At 39.3% G+C, this 25,801-nt stretch overlaps 2 protein-coding genes across 3 annotated transcripts in view; both read right to left on the bottom strand.

The window, feature by feature from the left end:
• dhrsx (dehydrogenase/reductase (SDR family) X-linked) overlaps positions 1–21,240 on the bottom strand; it is a 71,237-nt gene extending 49,997 nt beyond the window's left edge. The window contains exon 1 of one of the 2 annotated variants that reach the window (XM_064311269.1): positions 21,104–21,240. Coding sequence is in view for 1 of the 2 variants with exons in the window: in XM_064311268.1 (XP_064167338.1) it covers positions 6,955–7,054 (100 nt within the window). In the remaining variant the exon portion in view is untranslated. Of the gene's footprint in view, positions 1–6,954; positions 7,096–21,103 lie in introns of those variants that run through there. The other variant, XM_064311268.1, reaches the window with a different exon arrangement.
• LOC135241125 (E3 SUMO-protein ligase ZBED1-like) lies at positions 628–7,091 on the bottom strand. The gene is made up of 2 exons (XM_064311266.1): positions 6,955–7,091; positions 628–4,351 (listed from the first exon to the last, which is right to left on the bottom strand). Exon 2 carries the CDS (start codon positions 4,297–4,299, stop codon positions 2,221–2,223), a length of 2,079 nt encoding a protein of 692 aa, XP_064167336.1. The 5' UTR covers positions 4,300–4,351; positions 6,955–7,091; the 3' UTR covers positions 628–2,220.
• Positions 21,241–25,801: the final 4,561 nt, after the last annotated feature.

Genomic DNA, 25,801 nt, shown 5'->3' with positions numbered 1-25,801 from the left:
TACAACATATTAATATGAATTTAGCATATTTTGTGAATATTTTCGAATACTTCTTGTGAATACTTTGAAAAATCTTCATTCTTCGATGAAACCAAGTGCAGAATTAATCCCTTAAGCAAACACAATACAGTACTGCATATCTACTGTATGATCAGGCAACGGAGCTTTCTGGACGTGTGCCAAAGACATGGCAGGGGGCACACGCATGTAATCTTGTAATTGACTGGGAAACATTCTCATCTCAAAGTGACATCTGACCCACTTCAATGCTGTAAGCCTACTCCTTTCCACTTCAGCAGGTGTGCATTTCAGTACATTTTTGGAACGCATATCAACAACCCTATTGACTCATGTAGTACTGCATTGAACACGTAGGTTTAGGCATTTAGCAGACAATCTTAACCAGAGAAACTAACGAGTGCATAAACAATGGTTTAGGTAATGAGCAGAGCTGATGCCAAGCCTTTAGAATCACAAATTACAGTAGCAATTAAAACATAACTCCACATCACAAAGCTAATGACAATAGCAGGTGCAAGGTTGAGAATGCTGTGTTGTAAGTAGCAAAAGGGTCTGAGTAACAACATCAACTAAAATATAAAAAATAAAGAAATGAAACACTCACCATCACTTCCAAGTATCTTTTATTCAGAACACTTTGAAAAGTTTCGCTAATGCCTTCCTGCTCACACTTTTAAATAAAAAAATCTTACGGTTTCTTAAAGGTTACGAACATCAAGATGCCATTTGAGGGTGAAAAATAGCAAGGATGTGTTCTAATGGAACAAAAATGTGCATTTATGCTGAACAGATTACTATAAGGCTGACCATAATTCTTGGCAAATGTTGGCAGGTAAATCATGTTCTGGGATACAGCACATGCTTCACAGAAGAAAAATGCCTCTGAAACCTTTCAAATGATTTTACTGTCTATGTCCTTATTCATGTTGACACTGAACATTCAGTGGGAACAAACCGGTGAAATAGCCTGACACGTCTAACTGTGTTAACAATCCTGGCACAGACTGGCTGTTTATTAATCTCTATGGGTCTTCAATGTAATAGCAACCGTTTTTTTATTGCCTATTATTGCTGTAGTTGCCAATCCAGTTGTACATGAAAATAGAACCTTGGGACATAAAAGCACCCTGAAAATTAAACCGACAAAGGCTTTCCTCCAGCAGAAAGGTTTGTGCCCGTTTCCCTGTTCACAGCTGAAACTGCTTTTTAAAAAGACAAAAGTGAAATGACCAAGTGAAATGACCATTTATTGACGCTGTCTTCTAAAGCAAGCACACATCTATAAATATAAACAAATTTAACAGTAAACAATTAAAACTGGGTAAACACAACAGAACATAATTTCCCCATCGATGGCTGTATTTTACAGAGCTCTTTAGACAACATCCCAGCAAAGGACTTAAGATAAATTCTCATTAATCAACTCCCGATTATGCGCAACCTCACAGATTAAAATCATAATAACTTAGATAAATGAGGTTTGCTCAAGTAATTGTCCTATAGTCAATATCTCAAGGTGTACATGAAACAAAATATTCTTTATTTTGTACTTAATATAAATTAAAGGCCACCCAGAAATGAAAAAAAGAGTGCAGATATATCATTGGCAGTTTATCTTATAAATCCAAAAATATTAATTTGTTTATATGGAAACATTTATTTTATATTTAAGTTACTTTTAATTGCTACTGAACACTGTTTGACACTGAACACTTTCACTCTTTACAATGGCTTCCCATTGTTCACCATTAAAATTCACACCACAAATAAACTGCAAGTAAACGTATCTGTGCTGGACTTACATTACAGATGAGGTCCAAGGGAATTATTCATGCCTACTGAAAATCAAATGACAATACCATACTGAATAAGTGCATTTCATTAAATTAAAATTCCACATACACAAAAATTAACTGAGTAAACACAGTGTAGGAAAGGATGCATCAATCCTTCGTTAAAGCAACTAGATCAGCACTATTCAACTCCAGGTCCTGCAGGCCACAGTGTCTGCAGGCATTTGCTCCAAACATGCACTACACTCCTTAGTTCAGGAAGTAAACTCACTAGTGAAATTAGGTGGTGTAGTGCACGTTTAGGGAAAATACCAGCAGACACTGCAGGACCTGGAGTTCAGTAACACTGAACTGGATACAGTCATAATACAGAATTCACAGAGTTGTGTATACTCTACATATAGACTCATATAAAGATGTCCTTGGTGTTCATGGCACTAGTCTGTGCAGCTAGGCAATCACCAACAGCCAACCCTTGGTCCTGTTCCACGCCCCATTCTCCCTCATCCTCCTCCGCTGGCTCGGTGTCATAGCAGTTGCGCATGTTCTCATACAGAAAGACCTGCTGGTCCACGTGGGCGGGGGCCAGGCGGCTCCTCTTCCCTCTCAGGACGTTTCCTGATGAGCTGAAGAGCCTGTGGGGCAGGACACTGGTGGCAGGAATGCACCAGTACTTCTGGAGGACTTTTGGGAGGGTGGGAAACAAGGCCATGCGGTCAGACCACCAACGAAGTGGGTCCTCGTTGAGACCCAGAACCTTCTGCGATTTGAAGTTGCTCAGCTCCTCCATGACCTGGGCGTGTAGCTCCTCCTGGTTCTCCTCGGCTCCCGACTGGCAAAAAATCACTGCCAACAGGTTGCTGGCGTTGCTGGAGGGGGATGGGGTGCTGACAGCCTGCCTTTTGACGGGGGGCTCGTCTGAAAAGGAAGCGGATTCCTCGGGACCAGAGCCCTCTTCCTTGCGCCTCTCCAGGAGCGTCTTGGCCTCCTCCAAGACCCGAGACTCTACTTGGGAACGCTCAAAGGGGGAGAGGAAGGGAAGTTTCTTGTAGCGGGGGTCGATGAATGTGGCCACGTTCAGGAACATGTCAATCTCGGGAGTCTGCTGATAAGTGGAGGACAGCACCTTGGCAATCACCTCCTTGGCCATGCTCACCTCCTTGAGATCAGTGTCTTTGACCTTGAGAGTGGTGTTGAGCAGCATGTGCAGCACAGGCTTCACCATGCTGATCGTGGGGTATCTGCATGACACCATCATGTCCGCCACCAGCCTGAAAGGCTGTAGGAGTTCAATCAGGCTGTCCACCATGCTCCACTCCGTGGCCTCCAGTATTAAGTGGTGGTTGTTGCTGTCTTCTGCCAGGACCGATGCAATGACAAACTGCTGTTCTTTCAAACGTTGCAGCATTGCCAGGGTGCTGACCCAGCATGTGACTCTGTCACTGATAAGCATGCACTGGGTCTGGCCTTGTTGTTTCTGCTTTTCCCGAAGGAGGTACATAGCCACCACAGACTGCTGGAAATACTCCACCAGCTTGCGGCAGTGGCCCAAAAAGCTGCTGAGTCTTGGAAGCTCAAAGGCCTGGTTCATCCCTTGACTGACAGTGTGGCCAAGGCAAGGCATCTGTACGGAAAGGTCCAGAAGTGAGCAGGCTTTCACTATATCTGGGGCACAGTTGGTGGTGGCTCCATAGATTTTAGGGTTGATCCCCCATTCAACAAAGGCCTCATACAGTGCACGAGTGATGCTTTCAGCAGTGTTGTCTTCTGGTACTTCAAAAGTTTTCAAACACCTTACAGTAATGGACAGCGTGTTTGAGGCTCCATGGGTCAGAAAGTGGCTGGAAAGGGAGATGTATGTCCTGTTCTGTGTATGACTCCTCCACAGGTCAGTGGAAATGCCACACCAAACTACATCGGCAAGCTCCTTGAAAACAGCCTCCCGGACAAGGTAGTACTTCTGAGGAAGGACCTTAGCTGATAAGTAGCTCCTACTGGGAGGTATGTACCTGGGATCAGCAGTTTTCAAAAGGATTTTAAAACTGGGCTCATCCACAATGGACAACGGGTACATGCCCTCACAAACAAAACTGATGACAGCAGAGGTCAGGTCCGTGTGCTTCCTGTTCTCGTACTCAGAGCTCTGCTTCACGGTTAATGACTCCTGGGCCAGCCAATGGGAGGACTCTGGTTTGAGTTTGGAGAAAGCGGTGGCAAACGCCTCCCTCATCTGCTCTGTATTGCTCTTCACAAACTCACAGAATTCGTCCGGGTGATTTTTCTCCAAGTGGTAAGACAGGTTGGAGGTGTTCCCTGAATACGCAATTTGGGCCATGCATATCCGACAGTATATTTTCTTCCAGTGCAGTATGCATCCATCTGCATCAGTGTCAAAACCAAAGTATTTCCAGACCTTACTTTTTGCTCTAGGGTGAGCAACCAGATTGAGGTCTGACGGGGAGCCCTCGGCACCCTTATTCTCCATTGCTTCTAAGGAACACAGATTCCTTTACGAACCTTCACTCATTACTGAGTACCTGCCAAAGGCAGCGAAATAAAGGTGTGAGATGTTAAAAGGTCAGATGACAGGTAGCCTATATCCTGGAAATACAACAAATAAAACAATGGGAATTTAGAAACTGAGCCATTACATGCAGTCTTTATCTAATGCATTTTATGATCATTTAATATACCATGCTCCATGAGATGAAGGCAAATTCCAACAAACTTTTGAAAGAGTCATATGTTTCTTGTGTATGTTGAGCCAAACAGCAATGTCCATGGATATATGTCAATGTTAAAATGTCTTTTAGCTTTAGAATATGTTATAGCCTAGTTTTTCTTATGCTTACAACAGTGATGCACCATTAGGCACATTTTAAAATGTAAAAAAAGATTTTATTCCTTTATAAATCACATTCGCATAGCATTTCAGAACAGAAATCATTAGATTCCTGACAGGTCTCCAAAAATATGAACGCAATAGTTTTATCATCAAAAGTAAATTCATACTCCAGACTAATTATTACTTGTGATAAACAACCAAATGCTGATGCCATTTCAAAATCATTTGAACAACACTGAACTCCAAGTCAACATATCCATACCCATTTTTGAACAAGATTTTTTTATTTTTTATTTTTTTTAATCTAAACATGCATATAGTTAGTTGCAAGTATATAGGCATATATGTGTGGCAGTAGTGGCTATTTTGTAGGGCCTACACAGCAACATTAATAACTAATGACAGATGACTGAAGTGAGTCTTCAATTTAAAATCAGTGTCACCATGATTGACAAACAGATAACCACAAAACTTGCTATGAAAAACAAAGTCTCACTTTACTTTTCCTAACACAGAGCCTATTAACCAACCAAGACATACTAATACAGACTACTAATCCACTAATACAGACTAACAGATTAGCACATTCTTTAGAAACTGTCAGGGAATAAATCACTCAGTAGCCTAATAAGGACAATAGAACTGCATGTACATAGCCTACATGTGGATAGTGAAGTCACATGAGTAACATGGTCACCTACAGGGGGTCATGTCACTCCACATAAATAATTGGATTAAAAGTTCTGCATTCCAAAATCACCAGTACAAGAGGTCAAACAAGTCTTCAATTATAAAAAATAAATAAAAATAAAAACTTGCAATATACAAGCTATTAAAGGTGTACTAATTAAGTATGGAGAAACAAGCAAGATTTGTGGAATAAATAAAAATGTAGCTCTCCCTCCAAAACCCCTCCCTCTAAACACATGCACGTGCACTGCCTTACATATGAGTACTGGCAAGAGACAACACGTGTTACTCATTTCATCATAATCAGTCGCTAGTCAGAAGTTCCAATGGCCAATAAGGGTCAATCCAGCCGTAAGCCGTGCACACGCACAGCAGAGGCGGAGGAGACCATTCACATGTGCAGCGAGAGCTAGCCATGGGTTGCTCGAGCAATGAACAATGGTACACCCCTAGCAACTGTATCTCTCCCTCCCTTATCCCTGAGTGACGAGAAGCCAACTATGTGTCGCCCCTGAGGGGCTGCCAGCCAAAGTCCGCTCTGGCATGGGACGGGTTTGCATACGCACACACTCATCTCTCACCCTATTACACACACACACTTGCGCACACACCCGCTAATTAGCAAATGTGAATAAGAATTATTAAGAAGAAGTGGAATGTAATAACACTGAAAGAGTTCTGGTAGTACGACAGGATTATTTGGCAAAATTATGAAATTCAAGGCCATGTGTGCATTATTATAACAACAGAATAACATAAATAGTTCAATAAGAACTAGCTGTGTCTAGTTAAAACTAGGATGGGAACCTGGGAAATTCAGTTTGCTGCTGAACGTGGTGATGCGCGGTGAAACTGTCTAAATCAAGAAGAAACCCACCCTACAGCACATACAGTGAAAGGGTCAGTGCAGTCGGAGAAGTCTGCCTGGTATCCTCACAAACTTACCCATCCGGTCAGGGTCAGCTCTGTTGAATTGCTTAAATTAGCCTAACATTTGCTCCTTCACAAGGGGGAGTGTGGAGGGTATTCTGGTGCAAACCCCGATGGTGTTAAACATTTATGGTCTAAAGAAAATTTCTGGCCATCGTTAATGATCTACTTGACCTAGTGGGAGCACTGTAGGTGAAAGGTGAATCACAGGGCAAAAACGAATCTAAAAGAGATGCACTTAATTTCGTAGTATTTTGAATAATATCGGAATATGCTTCTACCTAGATGCACTATTAACACTACAACAAACAATAACACTGGTTGACTAATTGAACTCACGCGCATTCAGATTTTGTGTACAATATAAGTACGTAAGTTAATTAAGCAGTGGGATAACATTAACAGCTAGACGAGCTGTGACTCACAGTACCATGGGTTTGAGCAATGGTTTAGGTAACTTTAAAAACGTCAGATCTAAACAAAATATGGCCAACAATATTTAATTGTAAAAACATTCTTAAATATGCTGGCTAAATGGTCATGTAAAGGATTACCTCTCCCCCTTCATAGACTTGCAACCACCTCTTGCTAGCCAGGATTTTGCTAACAGCGCGTTAACGGTAGCCTGCCATTTAGCTCCGTACAGTACCTTGTTGCAAAGAGAATAATTCTCACCTGGTAAGGGGAAAGACTTGTTGAACAGCTGGTACAGAAGAACTTTTATGCCAACTAAATACAGCCTGATGATAGGTAGAATGAACGCCAGCAACCACATCTCTCTCGGTTTTCTTCTCTTCCCCGTTCGTCACAGCCTTTCCTGTCCGCGCAGCCTCAGCAACGTCTAAATCCAACTGAGTTGAAACTCGTGCTTCTCCAACAATCGTTCCGCCGGCAAAGCTGGGTCATGAGACACTTGTGTAAGGAGGGTGAAAAAAAAACAAAACAAAAAAAAAAAACTGTAATTCTGTTGTGTGTTTTTCAATTTGAACACACACAGTTGTGTCTGCTTCACAAGGACGTTCAATGAGGTGGAGTAATGTTGCTAATAAAATAAAACATAAGTTTGTGTGGCAATCACATGATAATGAATTTGGCATTACTATGAATTTGACCTTTGAGATGTCTTAAACAGAAAGGTAATTAATGGTTACATTTCCAGGTTACCTAGGGCTCAACAACCATTTAATCTTGTCCTGAAAACAATAGTGGCTTAGTTGTTACAGTAGAAAACAATGAGTAGTATAATTTGTGCAGTTACAGAACACTTAAAATATTCCACAAAATTAAATGCACTGGGGACATATAACCTTCACATGGTGAGAGGAACAAAAGTGATATTGCTTGACTCCCTTTGTGTGTCTAGCTAATTAGCGTCATTGTTTAATTATTAATCAGGAAAAATACATGTTTAAAAATATCCTTCACACAGGCACATCAAATATGAGGTTATCGATCTTGTGTGGCATTAATTTATAATTACATTTTCAGCTCTACTTATTGACACACAGAAAAAATATTGACAGTGCACAGAAGTTCAACAGAACCCCATCCATTCCAGGTTTAAGCAACAGAAAAATTCCAGAAAATAAGACAGCCTAATTAATTATCGAATAGCTTGTGGGGGATGTGGGAAAAGATGGGAACTTGATCAATTTAGTTTCACTTCTGTACTTGAGAACTGCACTTATGTAATTTGATGTTGGGGAGGAATTTCAAATGATGATGAAACTGACCTAAAAGAAACTGATGGAAAGGACTTTACCCGAGTATTGAGTGATTCCACATTCTTTAATGCCTTGTGTTTACAGGTATCAACCAATTGGAGAAGCAGGTTTTAGTAAAATGGATTGCTATATGAATTATTGCATATTCATGGTGAGTGTTCATCTTTGGAAAAGTTTGAAACCCACACATGCACACACCAGTCCTGTGTGAATCAACTAAAGCTCAGTTTAATTCAGTCTCTGCAAGGTGCAATGCCACTTCAGGAAAGTCACAGATTTTACATTAAAACAAAGCACAAACTGAGAGGTGATCTTGAGCCTATATTTCTTCAGTTTAACTCTTCAAGGTATGCCTATACTGAGACCGAGAGCACAATTGTATGATATCTACCCGATTTCACTGGAAAACCAGTGTAATTAAGAAACCTATTTGTCTTTTGGTTTTAAGTGACGAGTAACAACATCAGCAACTAGGTGCACATGCAAAAAATATGGTCTACAGAAATAGACAAGAATAAAAAAAACTCATGGCAGAGTAGTAGCCTAGAGGCAGCATAGGCAGCACAGCGAGAACAGATGCACAGTGTGCTGCAAACACGATTTCTGTGCAGTCATCACTTTCTTGGACAAAAACTCTTGATTTGGAGCCAGTTGGAATGTAATGTAGACACCTTATAATTTGTGCGGATTTCCTAAACACACCAGCTAACTCAGCGCAAAGGGACCCTGCCTATTGCACTCAACCATGGCGAATCCCATTAAGATTAGACACGCTGGTAAGAACCACAGGACAAAAAGTAAACATTTTGAATGGAAACTAAATGGCCGATCAACGTGCCTGTTCATACAGGACCCTGATGTACTGTAACTGTGCATTACTGCAGCACTTTACAAGGGTAAAGCAATTTGCAAAGTCAAAGCATGCAATTCCCCCTGCTACTGTTTGTTCCATTGTTGTGTTAAATTACGATAATGTTCAGCTAATGCCTTTTTAACAGAAATGTAGATGTTTCCACATCCCATTTTTCGGTACTGCATACGTTTCGGTAAACCTGACATAGCCCCTCCACTCCTCCACTCTCCATCTTGGAAGTCCACATGAGGGGAAGTAGTAAATGCTGCCCTGGTAGCTTGTTGATTTTTAGCTCTCTTAATGGAGCTTCAGTGTATCTGGAGAGGCATTTACAATGAACCGGACATCTTGGGGGTCCCTTGCTGTATGCAAGCCCTTTCCCAGAATACACCTCTGTGTCACAAGCTGTGGCCCGGGCTGACACTGCGGAGTGCCGGATGGCCGGGGGAGAATCTGTGTGCCTGTCGGGCTGCATGCAGTTCCCAGACAGAACCTCCATTCGAGGGCTGCTGTGGCACTCTGCTTAAGACATGCGACTGGCTTCCTAAGAGCAAGACTGATACGGAAGTCCATTTTGTAGCAAGCATTGGTTGACGCTGCATGCTGTAATAGGCTCTAGATTATATATTGAATAGATCATATCACCTATTTTATGAACATGTCAGGTCTTGAGGTAACCACATTTTTTTTTTTTTTACAACTCAGCTGTTAAATAAATTCACACATGCCATTTTGTGAATTTTCACCGATGTTGCGTGTAACCTTGCTCATGGGATGAAAACTTTCCAAGTTATATTCTTATAATCAGGGCTGCTGCTTTCATAATCACCACTTTCTCACGTCATCACTGGAAATGAGGATTGAGTGGTCTGTTATCCGATATCGTTCAATAAAGAAAAATTTTAAACTGTGTCAGAATAGTGTAGGTACGAATTAGCTTAGCTTCACACTATAGCCAGCTTCCTCACCAGAAAGAGTGAGTGACAGGTAAGACTGGCTCATAAACAGTGACACATGGCTTTGTTAAGTTGTCATCACATAAGCCAGTCACTGATTTACTGGCTTGTCGTTCATTTCTTTTGCTCTCTCTCTCTCTCTCTCTCTCTCTGAAATCTTTTTTTTTCTGGTAAACTCTCTTGAAACATGGAATTAAATTACATTTTGTCACAGCTTAGAGTTCAACACAGATGAAGCAGTCAACCATACACTGGTGAAACACTTAATTATTAAATTATAATGATTTAGTCTGATTAGTTTATTTTTCACTCTGCTGTTTGTGTAGTTAGCAAGGACTGATGTTGTGATTACAGATACCAGTACTATGCTGTTTTTTTCTAGTCTCCCTTTTTTGACTTGTTAATGTTGTTCGCTTGGCTGTGAATCAGTAGTCATTACTTTGCTGGGTCAGACTAATATTTGAACCAAAAATAATTATTTTTCTCAAAAAACAAACTTTCATTTTATTGAAAAAACTGAACTTCATGAAAATGAAGTTGTATCTTCTCTAAACACAATGTATGTAATTGTATATTCTAGTGCAGCATGATGGTTAAGGAATTGGCCTTGTAACAGAAAGGTTGCAGGTTCCAGGTAGGACCCTGCTGCTGTACCCTTGAGCCAGGTATTTAACCTGCATCACTTCAGTATACATCCAGCTGCATAAATTGATTCCATGTGAAAATATAAATAAGCTGTGTTACATTAATTAACATCAGTCTCTATCTTATGCCTTGTTGTTTGATATGTATTTATACATACAGTATTTCCACTGAGCGTGGGAGTCATTGTATAGTTGGCACAAGGATGACCCTGTTGGTTATATTTAAAATATGAACATTTGTACCTGTCCTGCAAATGGAAAAAAAGAAAAGAACTTAATATGCGCTCAATGTTTTTCAAATACAAGGGCTGCTACATTCTTTTTCCAAGTCATGATTGATGGGTGGCTGAGGGGTAAAAGCAGGAGCCCAATTAGATGACTTTTCTGAGAGCAGTAATTCCTACCTGTCATGAAGACACGTCTCAAGATGAGTACAGAAAGAATGCCGGCATTTCAAAGCACAGCGGAATATTCCTTTGAAATGAGCAGATCCCCAAAAGAGGAAGATTTTAGCTAACTCTCCTTCAGTTAATATCATTCTGAGAAAAAAAAAAAAAACAGAGAGAGTGTGACTCATGCAGCCTAGAGATTAACGACAAATGTGTGATTAATGTTGGCCAAATTCAAACATGGTTTATCCACGTATGATCGGTCATGGGAAGACAGAACCCTGACAGTAAGAGAATAATCGCAGAAATTGAAGAAATTTTCTCCTTAAAAGGTGGGCAAAAGCTTTAAATAAATGAAGAGGGCAAGCAGAAAGTTGAGGGAATGGAAACATACTGTAACTGCTATGATAAAGGTCGGGGAAGGGACTCACACAGAAAGGTCTTTTCTGTTCGTGACTTATTCCAAATTCACACGCATCTCCACGTCTGCAGTCTTTCCTGTCCCCTGCACTGAAATATTCACATGTCCATTTCAATGATTAATCTGTTTTACTGTGTCATTACTGAGTTATCCCTTCATCAGCTATAATGCATGTAATGATGTTTCATTTCTTAGGGCAGGAAGAATGATTGCTGTTCTACTGCAGGGGATTCTCACCCTGCTCCTTAAAGACAATGCTCCTTAACTCTGCTCCTGGAAAAGGCATGAAAAACATTTACTAAGTCTTTTAATTGGCTAATTCAATTCATTTGTTGCATGCCTGGCTACAATCATTTTCTTTGTTTTAGAAAAAAAAAAAAAAATTGGTGGTATAAGGATTTCTGTAAAACATGATAACAATAGCTTTGCTGCTTCACAAGGTGGACCCCCAAAAAAGGAAACAGTTTCAACTATGGGGAAACCTGGCTTTGGATTAAAATGTGTAGATTAATTATGTTTTTGATATGTGTGTATTTTTACTAATATAACTAATATTAACTAATGTGAATTCCAAAGCTGTGATGCTCCTTGGATGAAATTGATAATAATAATAACAATAATAACAATAACAACAACAACAACAACAACAATAATAATAATAATAATAATAATAATAATAATAATAATAATAAGCATTTTTCTTATACTGCAATGCATAATGTTTTCCATCCTGTTTGTGGCAGGATATTCTGGGTATTTATTTTCTGCTATATACAGTAAATGAAGATTAACAAAAGACAAAGTGGCTAGGCAATCTTGCACTTTGAGGAAGCCATCACTGTTGAAAGAAAACAAGCAAATATATACAATGACAGAGTGAACAGATGTGGGAGGAGTAATTAAATCGCAACTTCTCTCTTCATTAGTCAAGTATTTTATTTGGGAAGCTTGGCAGTCACACTAAGGACAGTGGTTATGTATCTACACTACTTAGAAAATAACTGCTATTTGCATTTGACAGAAAGAGTAGAGAATAGAGTGTCTTTTTTTAAAAAATTCTTTGGAAATACTGAAGACACACACATTTCTAAATCCAGTACAGGTCAACTGCGCTTAGCCACATCAGGAAGGAGGATACAGATTCTGAGCAAATACACAGTCACCGTGTTGTTGGGGATTGCAAAACATTTTTACAATACAGAACATAACTGCAGGGCACGCAAAATCAATCACCATTTCTATCAACTATATTTCATCAATGGATGAAATACAGGTTTGTGCTACTGCCACAGTTCAGCAAGCTCATCTCCTGCCTCTCTCCACTGTCCATTGTTGTCTAGGCTCTAGTGTCTTGTATCTCTCCTCTCTTTTCTTGCTTTCTGCTGTCATACAGTAGGGAATGTTGTACTGGAAACATCTGCTAGAGCGTTACAAAAGGTTGCTTTCATTGGCTGTTAGCATTGTTCCACTTAAGCTTAGCTTGTGTAGCGCCGGCACCCTGCAACATTTGAAAAACCTGTTCTGGAATTAATCTGGTTGCTGACAGGTGCCAAAATGAGGAACCGGCAACCTACGTGCACGTGACATACTTTGTTCTGTACGGTTTTGCATGCTCACATGCAAAGGCTGTCACAGCCGTTAAAGTTTTACTGTATGCCCGGAGGCGCAAAGGCGTACGGCATCGCTCACAATTGCCCAGGTGTGGGACAAGTCAAGGGAAGGCCTGGAGGCATCACAATCAAATCACGACCAGACAGCACAGAGCTTGTTGGTTGGGGGTCTTAATTATTCAACTGCATCATTCTAGTTCACTCTGTGGTCAGATACAGTCAGTATGAAGAACCAACTGATTCAGTATATTGGCAGCAATTTAAAACCACTGCACTGCCAAGAGGAACACTGCACCTCTCACCTTCTAAAAATTAGCTGCAAACCTGTTGCCCTCAAAGTCTTCATGCTGTGCCACAAAATGGAGAGTTTGAAAACCATTTGGCACCCTGGATAAGCAAAGCTACAGAACAGGTGTAGGGCCAAAGCAACTCAGCAGTTTTTCAAATGCTTCATCCTACCCTGCACTTCTTCTAAACTCACATTTTACTGTTAGAGTTGTGGTGTGCCCACATTACACAGATTTAACTGTCCTTCAATCAATCGCCACTTTCATATCTAACACCCCATTTCCACTGACATGATGTCTTCACAAACAAAAATCAAACCAGAATGTCAGGAGACATGGCCCCATGCTCGTCTCCCATTGCTGTTTCCACTAAAGTCATGCCGTTCCATTAGTGGATGTAGAAGATGGTTAGGACAGAGAGTGGGTTCTTTTACATGTACAAAGCTTGCGGTAGCCCAGTAGTCAGCATAACTGATGCACTTGTCCTTTCCTAATGAAAGATGACCATGCAGTTGACAGGGGTCTAAATTGCCAGTTTCCCACACTATATTTCAGCAATCCTTTGGCATTGCATGTCAACAAGAAAACTGCATAATGGAAGCCATTAATTAATTGATAGCTTGTTGCTTGGTCTGTGAGAACTGCTTGACTTCATTTCCACGATTGCCAAGTCAAAACACAAAATCACATACCGATCAAGATGACCTTTTTCAAGATTCCTGGCTAGACTTTCCCCTCATTTGAAGATCATGTATAAGGTTATCTTCCTGTAGCATGGTTTCCTGAGTGTGCAAGCAGACACTCTGCTCAAGGACAGTAGGAAACATGTAGCAACATGACAGAAATCAAGCTGAACAATCGCCCAGCAGGGAGAGGCTCACAGTGATAGTAGGGGGGTGTGGAAAGCACCGTTGACATTTCCAGACTAAAACTTTCTTCATTTAAACCCAGGAAAATAGTGTGCTGGTACATGGAAGTAATGTGTGAATAATGCAGTTTATTTCATTTCTGACATTTTACAAGCGGGGTCATTATTGTTTTACGTGGACCTGGACACTCACATTGAGCTGCATACTGATATTGCAAGGAACTGGAAACCTATGATCAGTTAAAAAGCTTTTAAAAGCAAAGGTTTAGAATGTATATGCAAAAAAAAAAAAAAGAAAAACCCTAGCCAGAATAAAAAATGTAGTATAATCCTGGGAGGTTTCTCAGTAAAAAAGTGAAAGAATGTAGTATAACCCAGAGTAGTTTCTCAGTAACAATGTGAAAGAGGTGATTGGGCCCCATGTCTAATAACAATAGCCTATCTAGTGCATAGGCCTTTTATCAGCTATAACCTTTCCTGACAAACCTCTTCATGGAGAATAATTTGATTGAGTTGGATAATTATTATCCCTGTCGCCTTTTAAATTCTGTGGCTCTTGTAAATGTGGGGGGAAATAATTAAAAAAGGAAATGAAAATGAGCGAGGGAACTTGGCAAATGACCTTGGATTTATCCTACAACACACACACACACACACACACACACACAAAATCCATGTGCAAATAACAATGCAGCAGGCTGCTAACTGAAGCACAAACCAGTAGGGTTTTGATGAGTCATAAGAGAAGTGTAACAAGGCTCTGTACCAAGATTTTTTTAAATTTCTGAAATTCTGCTTGTGTTGCAGGACCTGGGAGAAGGAATAGTTTAATATACTTAATGTTATACAGTGTATTATATACACTGAATGCCGGTGATTCTCACCAGAATAAACATGGAAGGGAAAATGTGACTGGGTCTCTGTCCACTGGAAAGCACTTCCCAGCAGTGCATCCTCAGAAACAAACACTTTTAGCAGGCACAATTTAATGATTTTTAAATGCATTTCATTTGCATTTCTGATTTCTCCTGTACCTTTTTTTTTTTTTGCGTGTGTCTGGAATTAAACAGTCACTCTGCAGGGATAAAAGGGCACCTGTAAAGTACATCAGTGGCAATTTTACATTGGATGCTGACAGTGAACCTTTCCAAAGCTAACGGTTAGCCCACTAAAGTAACAACATTTAAAGGCCATTGATTTTCTGATTATGCGCTTAGCAAAATACTTTGCAGTGATACTGCTGGAAAAAGGCACAGTGTTAAATAATGTTTTGTTGTACGTTATGGAGTGCCTTTTGAATTCTATCAAATTCAGATCCCCACAGCCATGGAGAAAGTTGCACATTTGTTTACGTGACCTCTCCTCCAGATGTCTTTGAGCTCATCAACATCAGAGACCTTTCCAAACAACAGATTTTCTATTTCTATCTATTTCACATATTTTATTGAGTTCACTACAGTGTACCTACAAAGCATTACAATGAAACAGGGGTAGGTAGCTCCATCTTTGGAATCCTGGTTGGTATGCAGGACTTTCTTTCCAAATTACTCAACAACAGGCTAAATACACCAACAACAGTTCAGGCATATAGGTACCTACCAAACACCTCCCATAGTGTCCCCCACTGTGAAGTTCTCAACAAACTGTTCTTATTAAACTGCCAGCTTATATTCTACATTGATATTTGGTATCATCTGATTCAGCGTTGCTCATCTGTTTTTGTCTTGGATCACAAATTGTACAGTCATGGAGTATATGCTTTCAACCACCATTTCCACTAGATTATGATGATGACTTTCCTTCAGACTTCCATGCCAGCATCACCTTAGCCATGGTTTCTCATGAAACATCAAGCAGTCTTTACTAGTAAAGCTAAATATGCACCAACAAACACTCATCTTTTAAAATCATTAAGATCTCTATTCTACCTGTGGTTGCCAAAATAATGGGCGGCTGGGTCTGCCAGAATTTCTATACAAAACTGTCAGTATGCTGGGATGTTAGTTGCTTAATTAACTCAAGATCATACCATTGTTCAAGCGTTTCCTTTATTTTGGTTAGACCACAGATACACCTTTCAAATGGGAAACAAAAACAGTTCAATGGTCATTCATGAACATTTCTTAAATCAATACTTGATTATGTATTTTACAATAATGGTAATATTTATAATTTTCCCCCACAGAGGGTAATATCGTTTTCATTTTTATTTTTTATTAAGGAAGCAGCTACGTTTTTTTCAAAAAATTGAAGAACAATTGAGTGCTATCATTCAAAATTGTTTTCCCCTTTGAAAATTGTGTGCAGTTGTTTCCTTTTATATTTTGCTTCAATTTGCACACATGGTTGTCTACAGCACTAGTATCACAATAATTTTCCTTCAGCTGCTCTCACTTGCGTCAAAGCTATCAATATTCCTTGTGATGACAACTTCAATCATACTAGATTAATGAAACAAATAAAGTAAAACCAAACTCTTTGATTTGATTCTCAGTGCAGATAAACAACCACAAACACTTATTGGATGGATTTTCATTCTGTGAGTACTTATCTGTATCCAGAGTGGACAATGCATAAGGTTCCCTTTGCATTACTGAACTCCCGTTGGCTGTCACTGCCATTTGGCCCCTCCCCACAGCATAAGCAGTGCTGCCAGAGTACCCAAACTACATTACCGCTTTCCAATGGGCACATGTACTCTAAATAAAATGATTTGCAAAAAAGTTACAGTAATTTTTGGATACATTTACTCCCATTTTGCGGATGTGCCAAAGTCTTAACCAGAAGCACTGGATGATGTACATTTGAAATTGTGTATTTAAGGACAGTTTGTAATCTGAGCATACCATCCAGACAATAATTTGCCATTTCAACAGATCAAATGCAAAGGGATTGTTCAAATTGAAGTAATACAACAATATCATGGTACAGTCTAATAATAAGAATAATACTTTAAAAAAGAACATTAGAAAAACAAAGCTAGCATTGCCACAATAATAATTAAACCACCAGCCATGATATTCCTCTTCCTTAAATTACTCAGATAAAATGATGAGATTAAAGTAGATATTCAGACACACACACACACCCTTATGCAGACTTCCTCAGACTACTCCAGTGAAGCTGCTCTCTTACGCAAGCAGGGCCATGCCAGTGAAGCTGCCCAGGGATTTATTTCCATTTGAAATACTGTTCAATGCCAGAGGCCCATGTCTCTGACTAATGTGCAAAAGGTAAATATATAAATTTTTGCCATATGCACCCTGAATCCATCACTGCTTGCAGATATAAGGCAGTGTTTATGGAGATAAGTCAATCAAAATTGAATTGCATAAACAGCCGACTAGAACTTTACATCAGACGCACGCTGACTCACTCTCGATCCTTGTTTCCCGTTTCCTTACTTTTTCCTCCACGTCTGATTCAGTCTAATGCCATTTGACATTGCCATTTGTGTTCTTTAATGTAATGCTCCAATAAACAGATGCATCTGAATGTTTCAAGATGCAGAACATTTCACCTAACGGTCAAAATGTTGTGGGGACAGAAAAAAAAATTGTTCGATTTTGAAAAGGGGAAATGGGAGGTGCCTTCTTCCCACCTGCTGAATGCAGTGTTTGGTAACTGTGGAAACAGAGGTACTTTTGAATGCCCATAGGTATACGTCCTGCCCCACTTTCCCTGATTGTCATTCTATTACATTTCTTTGAGCGCCTGTGCGCTGTGTCTCTCTCTTACTCTATCTCTCGTTTTCTGTCTCTCCCTCTTTCTGCTTGCTTAGACTCTGTGCCTGTCTTTTGTCTCACTCCCACCTTCATATTTGTTGCAGTCTCGCTGCCATTCTCTTTTTCTCTCCTTCTGTCCCTCCATCTTTGTGTCACCCTCCGCATCCCTTTCTTTCTGTATGTTGCGCTCTTTCTCTCTCTCCCTCCCTCCCTCCCTCTTAGTTTCTCTCTACTATTAAAACAGGGTAGGTCATTCACCAGACATATCCACAAGAGACCAACGCAAACTAAATGTTAAATCACATATTGACATCTCTATAAGTGAGTTACTCTCTACAGCATTTAGCCATGCGTTACTTAGATCTCTGCGAGAAGGACCCACTGGAGGACAAAAAAACAAATCCATCACACACAGAGCCAGGGAGCGAATGCCCCAGCGGCTGCCTGTAGTTTTATTCCTGAAACAACAGTGCAGTGACCTTTTGTCCCTCAGTAATGTATGGATCTCCAGCAGGACTGATTCCACACTACAGCTTTACCGATCAGAAGAAAAAACAATTGCTCAAGTTCAAGGTTTTTGAGTGAATTAAACACAGAAGTTTTGTGGTGGTAAAATGTATGTATAATCACGCCTTTAAGGGCAGTTTAGGTTTTGGTTGTAAAGGCCTGGCTATATTGAGAATAGCCAATAGGTTTTCCCCTTACCTTTTTACATCAACTATACATCCCCATACTATACATCAACACATTTGACAAAATAATTTATAAATGCTCCTCTATTAATGAAATAAATAAATTTTAACAACAGCTACACCTAATCTATGTATTTGAAGGATTCAGTCTGTGTTGATTCAAATAGCACCAGCAGTGTGTATGCTGTGGCATTCACCAGGCTATTAAGAAGGAACCACAACCAGGTTTCATTTTCTTCAGTCACATCGTTGGCTGAAAGATAATACTGCGAATTGAAAGAGCTGTCAACACAATTTTTAAAATCAAAATGGTCAGAAATTATGTACTGAGTCCATGAATATGCTTAAGGCAAAGTAGCTGTCAGAATAAACTAAATCAGAGATTCAAATGCGTAGATGTACAGATCACATTGTCAATAGTCAATTATGATCCATCATCAAAATAAATAAATAAATAAATAATATGCATCTTTAAAACAGCAAAGCAACTGAGCAAGATCTGTATTTGTGACACCACCTCCTCCCTTCCTGCCTCCGTACGGGCACTGGGAGCTGAATTTAGCACACAGCTTGACATTGAAGTGCCATTCTGTTTTCAGATCTGGTGGACGTCTTATGTCACTCTGTGACACCCCCCCCCCCCCCAAGACACACACACACACATTTCTAATCACTCTTTCATGTGACATAACAGTGGTTTCCAAAAAAGGACCCCAAGAACACACTACTGAGCATTGATGTTCACACACATCTCTTATTTAACTTAGAAATATTGCTGTTACAACAGTGTAACCCAACTGATATGATATGTTCTCTGGTGAAATTCCAACAAAACCTGCTTATTGTCCGTCCATCTATTAACTACGATACAATACACTATGTTTACTCCTATCTGAGCTGAGTTTCTGTCTCACTGAATTCACAGATGAGATATTGTCATAGAATTCTTTCATCAAGTTGGCTGGGTGAACCTTAAGCTCACAAAAATAAGGTTTCTCTTAGAATTTCAGTTTTATTCTTTGCGTTATTTTTCACTTTTAATTTGAGAAGGCTTATGTGGAGGTACATTAGGCCTTGACACAAACCTTTCTATGAGTTAAAATTAAAAAGTAAGTAATGTGAGATTAAAAATAGGAATATGTTTATATTAATGCATGAAATATGTTTACCTTTAAGAATAACCCCATATATATTTTAACAATGTGAATATAATTTAAGTAAAAGTGTTATTTCGGCATGTTGTCCTTAATTTGTCCTTCAAAATCCATGTTTTTTGTCACAGCATTGGATTGAATTAGAGCTACATTAAAAATATATATTATGATAGACAATTAAATTCTACATATTAGCAAGGAGTCATAGCACTTTGCGAATATGCATTTGAACGAGATTTAGCTTGGAACGTCACGATGCAGGGCCTTCGGAATGTCCCGCACTTACAGTAGGCTAGGAGTTGATGGAATACTATTTATTCTACGATTCGCAAAATGATTGACAATAGTGCATTATTTAAAAAAAATATATACACATTGTTCAATAGTATGGACGTTTTTTGTAATTCAATTGTAGTTAATATGCCTCACACAAGTGAAGCGCAATAGTATGTGCATACGTGAACGATGCAATTTAGTTTATACTGCATGCGTTAAAACGTAAACACGTCATGTAATATTTAAAAAGATACTATACATTCAAGACCAACTTAAAATGTTGTACAAACTAAATGAAAATTGCAAATAACAATTTATCCTAACATGATCTGGATGCTGTTTAGTAGCTGCTGTTTGGTCTACATGTATGCGGCTAACTTGCCAATACATTTATAACCACCCTGCAGTGAAAATAAAGCGTACAGTAGCCTACACTTCACTGGGCACACAAAACGAAGCGCGAATCCAACACTGGAATGTGCACTGGCTTGTCACCGTAGTTCCCCGGTGTCTTAAATTGACTTTCTTTCATCTGCTTCAGGTAGACTGAGAAAATGCACACACTTGTACTGGAATGTTGCCACTGTCTGACTAATTATTATACACACTATTTAACTGTTCTCAAAATAAATACAAAAATGTGGTTTGAGGCTGCCACGAATGGTGTATTTCATCTTGCGTTTGTGATCCCCACATCTTAAACACGACAATGTAATTTCCACTCAGTCCAATTTTTGGAATGTATGTGGCTTTTCGTGAAATAGATTTGAATTTCTCACGATATTTCATTTAACAGCTGCCAGTTTTATCTGAAGTGAATCACTCTGCTTATGAGTCATTTTCCCCTTTAACTGTTTGTTTGCATCAAGAATGACATTTTGTCTCATTCACCCATGGTCTGATGATGACAGTTGATGGTGCGTTGACTGAAAACACTTCATATCAATTCATATATCTCCCCCTATGAAACTGTTGTAGTCAATAGCTGACAACCGAATTGGCTTTTCCATTCAACGCTGCCTATACTGATATACAAACAGATAGTTACAAAGCACTTGGGGGAACACAGCATGACAACAGTCATTAGAATACAACCTACTGTAGCCTACTATGCAGTCTGGATTAGATACAGGTGTTCAAAACGAATATTTCTGATCTTGAGCAAATGTTTCCTTGGGGGTTACTGGCGATTGATAAGACAGAGCAAAAATGCCGGTGAACTCACCACGGTCACCCTGGCCGATCCGTTATAGCCAATGTCAGGATATTCTACTGAAACCCTCTGATCCGTGTAAAGCTTCCCAAAATCAGATTCCGTGATCACAATCCACGTCTCGACATATATACCATAAAATCACATAAAGAATGAGCAAAATGGCAAAAATAAACAAAGCTACTAAAATAGCCTTGGTAACCGGAGATATGATAGACTGCATGTCACCCGCGTGCTGGAAGAGAGGAGCACTATTCTAAACTGCACTTAGCGCAATGATGGACACGGTCCGTCTCCAACGACACGGGAACGGTCCTTTGGTATCTGCATTGGTTCGTGCCAAGTTAAGGACTTGGGAGAGACACCGTGGTTCCTCGAAAACCACATGAGAATCACATTCCACAGATCCCTGTTCGCCCCTTCAGTAATACATCACATACAGTAATACATCACAATCCTTGCGAGTGAAATCTGATTTTCGCGTTTACTCTTTCCGCTTTTTTCTCTCCCTGCGAATTTTTTTTTCATTTTCTTGCAGGAGCCGCGAATACAGCCAAGTTTTTGCATGCAAAGGTATGTTCGGTGGCTAAAGAGCTGTGCAGTGGCTGAAATCCATGTCTGAAAGTAGGATGCATCATAAAGTTGCGGTACACTGTTGCTCAGCTTGGTTGCAGAACGTAGCAGCGTGTTTATGATGTGAAACAGGTTGATTAGTATTCAGTACAGGTCCCCCGCCGCTTTATTCACGTGACGGATTTCTCAAAGGTGCCTGAGGTGTATACACACTGTTGGAGCCGGTAGCCGGTATGTTGACATGTGGCTTGCAATTCCCGGACAGCGGTTAATTTTTTGTAGTCTAAAGAAGACTCTTTAAACATGTATTTTACGGGGTTACAGGATGTATTTATTAATTGATCATCACCATCGGCATAATCTTCATCGCCATAATCATCATCACCATCATCGATTATAACAATAATAATGATAATAACGACATGATAAGAAACAACGTAATAATAATAATAATAATAAAAATAATAATAATAATAATAATAATAATAATAATAATAATAATAATAATAATAATAATAATGTGTCGTATTCTGTTTATATCTTTCAATTTACACTTGAAATAATTAACAGCCCATTGCCGTTTTGGAAGAACAAAACAAAACCATATATGTTACTTTAAGAGGAGAATATATAAAAACTATAACCAAAACTGAGTATTATAACTTATAGTCTCTTGTAAATTGACAATGCACGTTTTTTTTCTTTTGCTGTAATGTAGTACATGACGACAGAGTACGAAACGCAGCAACAGTGACCGTACTAAGTACAAAGTTAATTTAAATGAACTCGAATTTATATCCAACTGAAAAGACATGCGGAGATTTGTACAGCGGCTAATAGCCTACTCTACCGATGACCTTGCGAGCACATGCAAGCGCACAGTACCTTATACATTCACTAGATGGCGCGAAAAATCCGCCTTTCTGAAATGTGGACCACTTGCAATCTAGATGATGAATAATATTGCAGTAGTCCCACATATATGCGTGTGTGATGAGCATTCTAGTGAAAAATAGCGGTGAATGTTGTTCATCACTGAGGGTATGCTACACACTGGTGGTGGTTGAGGGGAGTTTCCTCCCTACACAGAATAGTTTAGATGTGTTATAGAAATGAAATCCTTTATCATTTTAAACACATATAAATTAGGGCCCCTACTTTAGGGTTAATTATATGGTTGTATAATCTGTATGTGGTCCACACAAAGCAGTAAAAGCAACAAATGGTTGCATTCTTTCACATTCTCTGATAGCTGCAGTATTCTCATCTTGGGACTGAGGATTCTGGGTTTTTTCGACCCAGACCCAATCTATGCAATGTACACAATCTGTAACCTTTACATATCAGTTACTGTCCAGTCAGACTTTAATTGGTGTGTCAAAAACAACACTTTCAATTCCTTGCTGTTAAGGACAAATCACTTTGTGGTTAGACTGAATGGGCCTTTTTTTAGGCTTAAACTGACGGACTGGGTGCACTCAAGAGCATTGCTTCAATGAGTATAAAATATTAAGCTGCATCTTATAAGTGCTTTGTATTTGCCAAGTAAATTAAGAATTAAAGCAAGAAATCTTGCTCTACACCTACTGCCACATGGGAGGGTGCTAATTTGCTGGAGTAGTTTTGAATAAGGGCTGTCTCTTGACACTTAGGTGATCTGTGCCTCCAACGGGTGGTTGTTTGGGCAACAGTAATAATGTACAGTAATGTGATTTTGATAACAACTTTCAAAAACCAGGATTTGAAGTACTATGCAAGACATCCATGCCACATTTTGGATTTTAGCAAGTCAAAAGACAAGCCTCCCCATTGAAGGGTTTTTAAGGCCATGTGTAGGTTTTGGTTTGTGCACCACATACAAATTATCCCACCAATCTGGGATGGAGCATCAAATGTGCAGTTCAGTGAAGAGCACTGACCTGAAGGCAGCTTCCCAGCTGACTCATCTGGTAAAATCACTCGTAAACAGACTAATTATGCACTGCACATTTACCCTACTGCACACATATCCAGTGTCAACCAAACAAAGATGTGTATTGCATGAATATACAGTAAACTGAAACGGTTGTATCTGCGTAAATACATACATTGATTTGGTTTTTGAATAATGTTGCTGAAAGTGTTAGAGACTCATCAAGAATTTCTATTTTTAAGCCAGTTAAAATGTTAATAGATTGTAACAGCAAATGCAGTAGAAGAGGCAAATGTGGGTGCAAAGCAAAATAAAATGGATTATCCTCTGAAACCTCCATATTCAGGACTCTTTGGCATGAAACATATGAATTCACAAAGTAACCATGGCTGCGTTAGCACAGCTGTTTGTGTCTCAGATTAGAGACATTTGTGGATCAACCAAAAAAGTAAAGCTTTCCCTTTCGAATTATTTGGAAGCTTTGTTTTAATCCCACTCAATTTCTCTTTTAACCCAAGTTTTATCTCGAAAAAACAACATCAAATCATGCAGCTCACTGTAGCTTGACATTTGACCGCAGTCTGGAGTGAATAAATGATTATTGCTATATTCAGTCGAGAATCTGAATTCCAATATGGCATTTTTATTATAGTCTTTGTACCTTCAAGTGTTAGAGTGAGATTCAGTATTAATCTTTGACATTGGTGAAGCTGGAAGCTAACTATAACACCACGTGTCATAGATGTGGCAGTTTGGTACACCACATCATGGTACACCCCAGAAACACACTTTATTTAATGTGGATGGGGCACTTATAGCTCAGAATAGGAAATTCAGTTTGAAAAAAAGAAAAGAAAAAAGAATGCAGCACCATAATCTCATCAAAAAAATCTACCAACCCATTAAGGTAATTTCCAAAACAATCAGTTATATGAAGCAGTCACAGACTGTTTCAGAGGAAGATCACAGAGATGATAAAGATCATCAAAGATTGCTGCTAGGTTTTGAATTTAAGATACATTATTCTGTAAATAACTAATTTGTTTCACATCATGGCTTCCCCCAGGTATTAATAGTGAAGGTACTGTGCTTTCACTGAATTCATGAGCACCTCCGCAAACATCAGAGAAAAATCAATACAATCTCAGACTCATATTTCAGTGTATGTATATACCCATAACCTGTATGTTGAGCCATTAAATAAATGTGTGTGTTTTTTTTAATGGCATCGCACAGTCATGTTTTCACCAGGTTAGATGCAGGCTATAGGCTGTGAATACTATGGCGTGCTGCTTCACGCCACCCCTGCTTACCCCATAAGGCATTTCCCCCTCCCATAGCCATTTGCTGGGGGAAACCAGCACAACCTTTGCCTTTCACAGTATCAAAGCCCTTTGCTGTGAAGGAAGGAAGTTCACCTAAACCACCACTGTGGAGCACTCATCAGGATGATGAACAGGAATACTGCAGCAATGACCTTGCAGACACAACCACATGCACAACACCTTAAACATTGACTAGGTGGCAAGAAAAATCTATATGGCACTCACACATTATGGTACACCCCAGTCTTAAGAAACACACATTATTTAATATAGATGGGACAGATGTTTACACACAGTATAAAAATAATTAATACTTATAATTAACAAAAAACAAAACAAATACTACAGAATAGTACAAGTACTGAGTTATTTTTTTAAATTATCATGTAGAACAAGAATACATTTTTTCTACTTTCATCAGAATTCAACGGAATCAATGAAATAATATTATTCTCAAATTAGAAATGTATTTCCCCAGAAATAAGCACCACAATTAATCAAATCCCAGATGTCAGTACTGTCCTTGCAAGGATAAAATAAGATAATTGTGTTCTATAATGTTTAAAGAGATTTGGTCTACATACTTGGGGAATCTCTGACTATTTTTCCATACAAAATCTGTCAAGTTTCTTCAATGTATGCTTGTGTACTCCCCTCTTCAATTCAACCCACAAATGTTCAATCAGTTTAAGTCTGGTGATTGAAATGGCCATTACAAAATCCACTGCTGGTGTGCATGGCCAAAGATCTCATCCTCCCATAATGCCTGGCTTCAAAATTTCAATGTCCTGGTGTAGCCAACTCCCAGTGCTCAGTTTCATTGATTGTCCAAAAATTAGGCCCAGGAAACCCTTTCAAAAAGTTTTTTGGCATGGAGGTGTCATTTGGCAATATATTTGG

The sequence above is a fragment of the Anguilla rostrata genome, chromosome 15, assembly GCF_018555375.3.
Source record: "Anguilla rostrata isolate EN2019 chromosome 15, ASM1855537v3, whole genome shotgun sequence".
NCBI lineage: Eukaryota > Metazoa > Chordata > Actinopteri > Anguilliformes > Anguillidae > Anguilla > Anguilla rostrata.
Note: the sequence above shows the minus strand (reverse complement) of the source record. Positions and strands in the feature narration are given on the sequence as shown.